This window comes from Chelonoidis abingdonii, chromosome 11, assembly GCF_003597395.2.
Source record: "Chelonoidis abingdonii isolate Lonesome George chromosome 11, CheloAbing_2.0, whole genome shotgun sequence".
In the NCBI taxonomy this organism is placed as follows: Eukaryota; Metazoa; Chordata; order Testudines; family Testudinidae; genus Chelonoidis; species Chelonoidis abingdonii.
This window is the reverse complement of record NC_133779.1, coordinates 19,880,580-19,881,807: the sequence shown is the minus strand read 5'-3', so window position 1 is coordinate 19,881,807 and position 1,228 is coordinate 19,880,580. Positions and strand designations below refer to the sequence as shown.

The 1,228-nt window shown below is 66.4% G+C and overlaps 1 protein-coding gene and 1 long non-coding RNA gene across 2 annotated transcripts in view; one reads left to right on the top strand and one right to left on the bottom strand.

Moving 5' to 3' along the window:
* Positions 1–1,228, top strand: part of LOC142047515 (uncharacterized) — a 329,291-nt gene that overhangs the window by 305,736 nt on the left and 22,327 nt on the right. The window lies entirely within an intron of this gene.
* Positions 1–1,228, bottom strand: part of LOC116823159 (red-sensitive opsin-like) — a 10,681-nt gene that overhangs the window by 7,279 nt on the left and 2,174 nt on the right. Inside the window, exon 2 of the mRNA XM_075070576.1 lies at positions 265–433. Within this exon, the coding sequence (XP_074926677.1) occupies positions 265–433 (169 nt within the window). The remainder of the gene's footprint in view (positions 1–264; positions 434–1,228) is intronic.

Here is a 1,228-nt window from a genome sequence, read left to right as displayed (position 1 = left end):
ATCCACCCCCTCTACCTATCTATCAATCCCCAGCCATCCCTCTATCTATCCCCAGCCACCCCCTCTATCTATCCATCTATCCGTCCCCAGCCACCCCCTCTATCTATCTATCTGTCCCCATCCACCCCCTCTATCTATCCATCCCCAGCCACCCCATCTATCTATCTATCTCGCTAGCTAGCTATCCATCCCCATAACTCCCTCCCTCTCCCCCCTTTCTTTGCCCCTCAACCCCCCCCCGGCTGCGATTCTGCCAGCGTCCACCTGCTCCAGCCGAAGATGGGGGGCGCGGTCCAGGTGGCGGCCCAGACCCAGGAGAAGATGATGCCGCCCATGGCCAGCTTCCCATCAAACTTGATGTTGCCAAAGGGTTTGCAGACCACGAACCAGCGCTCCCAGGAGATTATAGCCAGCGACCACAGTCCCGTGATACCTGCAGGGGGCACTGGGGTCACTGGGGGGCCTGGGCCTGCTCCCTCCACTGAGGCCTGGGGGCCAAAGGGAGGAGTCGTGTCTCTGAATTCATGGCCGGAAAGGGTGCCCTGCGGCTGGAGGACAGGGGCAGTGGGCTTTGGGTGGAGTCAGGGCTTAAGTTCATTGGGGTGGGTCAATATTCTCCCCCCAGCCTCTATGGGCAGGGCCATGGTTCTCCAGGCACGGGTGGGGCAGTGGCACCCATGGATGAGCGGGGCCATGGCTCTCTAAGGATGGGTGGGGCTGGGCTCTCTATGGGCAGTTCCACCGGGTAGGGTGGGATTATGGCTCCCTGCGTGCAGACGGGGCCCTGGCTCCCTGCAGGTGGCTCCTGTGGGCAGGGCAGGGCAGGGCGGGGCCGAGGGTCCCTGGCGGTGGCTCCTACGGGCGGTCTGGGCCCTGGCTCCCTGCAGGTGGCTACTCTGGGCAGGGCGGGTCCGAGAATCCCTGGGGGTTGTGCGGAGCCGTGGCTCCCTGGGGGCAGGGCGGTGGCTCCTGGTGAGTGGGTGGGCCGGAGGGCGGGCAGGACTGTGGCTCTCTGGCGTGGGGCTGTGGCTCCCGGCAGGTGGGCAGACAGGCAGGGCCGTGGCTCCTGGCGGGTGGGTGGGGCTGTGGTCCTCCAGGCAGGTGGGGCCGTGGCTCTGGGTGGGCGCATGGGTGGGGCCGTGGCTCTCTGGGGTGGGGCTGTGGCTCCTGGCAGGTGGGTGGGGCTGTGGTCCTCCGGGCAGGGGGGGCAGTGGCTCTGGACGGGCGG